Raw genomic sequence first — 2,352 nt, forward strand, 5'->3', positions numbered from 1 at the left:
TCAACTAAAAAGTGCTCCTTAAAGCACAAGCATGATAAATAATACTCAGAAGCCCCATTTTCCCCTCCTTCATTCAACCTTCATTCTTTTTTTTCTTTTTCTTTTAAAGGAAACCCGGCATTCAAAAAAGGTGCAAAACTCAAGACGACCAGCTTTCTGGTGTGCTTGGAAGGTGAAAGTGCGTCCAGAGGGACCGGGTGCCCGGCTAGAAAAGGAAAGATAAACTCCCCCCGATTTTAATTCCTCACGGGACGTTTATGTGATGGGTTTCCCCGCCAAATCCCCGCGGGATCGGTAACATATCAAGCAGCCTAGCCCGATAGCCTCGCCAGGCGCTGCTCCTGCTCCCAGCCCGGGCCGCCCCCTCCTCTTTCTCGCCCTCGCCTGCGACTCAGCCGAAATGGCCCTTTAGCCGAAGGACGCTAATTATCCCAGCGAAGCGGGAGAAGACGCCGGGAGTTTGGGCCTCCCCGAGCTTCATTTGAATGCCCGCCACTCCCTTGGCACCCGATGGCCCCTTTGGTCACCAAGCCCTCCCTCCCCCCACCGCTCCCATAAAAGTCTCTCCCGAGGCCGGGACCCCCGACGTGGCCCGCATGCCGCCGCGGCCCCTCGCCCGCCTAAGCCTCTGTCTCAGGAAGCGCCAACGGAGAGCATGGATGCCGAGACCCCTCCTTTCTTCTCCTCCTCCTCCTCCTCCTCCTGGGACTGGAAGGTCGGCGGCAGCAGCGGGTCTCTGGAGCTGGGCCACAGCTCGCCCGCGCAAAGCTTGTCCCCGTCCCCGTCCTTCGACTCGTACGCCTCTTCGCCTTATCCCCTGCTGGTGGACGTGCCCTGTGGCCCCGGCGGCGGGAACGAGGCGGGGAGCAGCCTGAGAGGGTACCCGCTCGGGGAGTTTCCCTCCGTCTATCTCTCGCGGCCCGGGCAGGGCCAAGGTCACAAAGGGCCCAAAGGGCGGATGTCGGTGCAGCGCAGGCGAAAGGCCAGCGAAAGGGAGAAGCTGCGGATGAGGACGCTGGCGGAAGCCTTGCACACGCTGCGCAATTACCTCCCGCCCATGTACACGCAGCGGGGCCAGCCGCTCACCAAGATACAGACGCTGAAATACACCATCAAGTACATCGGCGAACTCACGGATTTGCTGAACACCGTCAAGTAAGGACAAATGCCTTGAAGGCTTTGGGGAGCAGCTATGCCCTCTCTCTGGAAGGCAGCCGTCTATCCGATCCCCCTAGCTCCCCACTTGACAGTCTTCGGGTCGTCTTTTCTAAAAGTGACATTTTTACGAAATGTGGGTCAAACTTTCCACAGTGGGAGGACACAGCCATGCGGCTTTGTTGGGAACAGTGCGGAAGCGGTTTGCCAGTTGCTTTCTTCTTGGGATGTGTCTTTTTCACTGACTTTTTCATCCGCCATCCTGGGATTTTCCTCGTGGTCTCCCATCCAAGTGCTGATCTTACTTAGCTTCCAAGATGGGTCAGCTATTACCAGTTGACTGGAGTTTGACAATTATGGACTTGTTCAAAAGACAATTTGGGTCATCCGTTATTCTAAGGGGTAGCTCATGACAAGAGTTGGTGGTATTTTGGGATGCTGCCCAGAAGGCTCATGTTGGACAGACATTGAATCAAACGTGCTGATGGGACTTTTTTTTTTTTAAAAAAAAAATGCAATTAATGTTAGTGTGCCAAATTTAATCTAATTGGGTATGTCTTGAAGTGGCAATCAAGGGATTTCTTAAAAGCCCTATGTATTTTTTTTTAGTTATGTCTGTTGTTTGGGAGGCACTTTATATCAGCAAGAATATTTTTATGCTTATACATTTCAAGTTTCAATGGGAAAAAGCCTAAAATGTATAAAAAGTTGGTTCTGATTGGAGTTACTTGTGTTACAAGCCTAGTATAATTGAGTTTACATGGATGTAAATTACATTTTTTATCAAATAATAGTCACTGTCTTTTTTAGTATGGGACATCATCAGTCTGGCCCAAACAGTTGTCTTCATAACATGGAGGTTTTAATGTATATGCATTTACTGATTTTGTAAATACAGAACTATTTTTAAATTGATAATAGGGGTTGCTGAATCTCTCAATCATGAAAGCCAGGGGAAAGTAAGTTGTGGATGGGCTGGTGTTTTTTATTTTTGTTTGTAAATATCAATAATCCATACAAGGGATATGCTATCAGCGTCCTAAACTGGATATAGTCCAGCTAGGATTAATCCCAATGAAAGCAATGAACTTAATCATGACTGGAAAAAATTTCATTGACTTCAGTGGAAATTATCCTCAACTATTTATTTTTCCCCTACCAAGTGATATACACATTTCTCTATAAACCTAAGTGTTT

At 49.0% G+C, this 2,352-nt stretch overlaps 1 protein-coding gene across 1 annotated transcript; it reads left to right on the top strand.

The window, feature by feature from the left end:
* Positions 1-624: 624 nt before the first annotated feature.
* On the top strand, positions 625-2,001 carry MSGN1 (mesogenin 1). The gene has a single exon (XM_026675584.2). The coding sequence runs from the start codon at positions 656-658 to the stop codon at positions 1,157-1,159; it is 504 nt and encodes a 167-aa protein (XP_026531369.1). The 5' UTR covers positions 625-655; the 3' UTR covers positions 1,160-2,001.
* The last annotated feature ends 351 nt before the right edge of the window (positions 2,002-2,352 follow it).

Source organism: Notechis scutatus, chromosome 1 (assembly GCF_049901735.1).
Source record: "Notechis scutatus isolate UNSWTSFEM ecotype Mainland chromosome 1, rNotScu1.2, whole genome shotgun sequence".
Lineage (NCBI taxonomy): Eukaryota > Metazoa > Chordata > Lepidosauria > Squamata > Elapidae > Notechis > Notechis scutatus.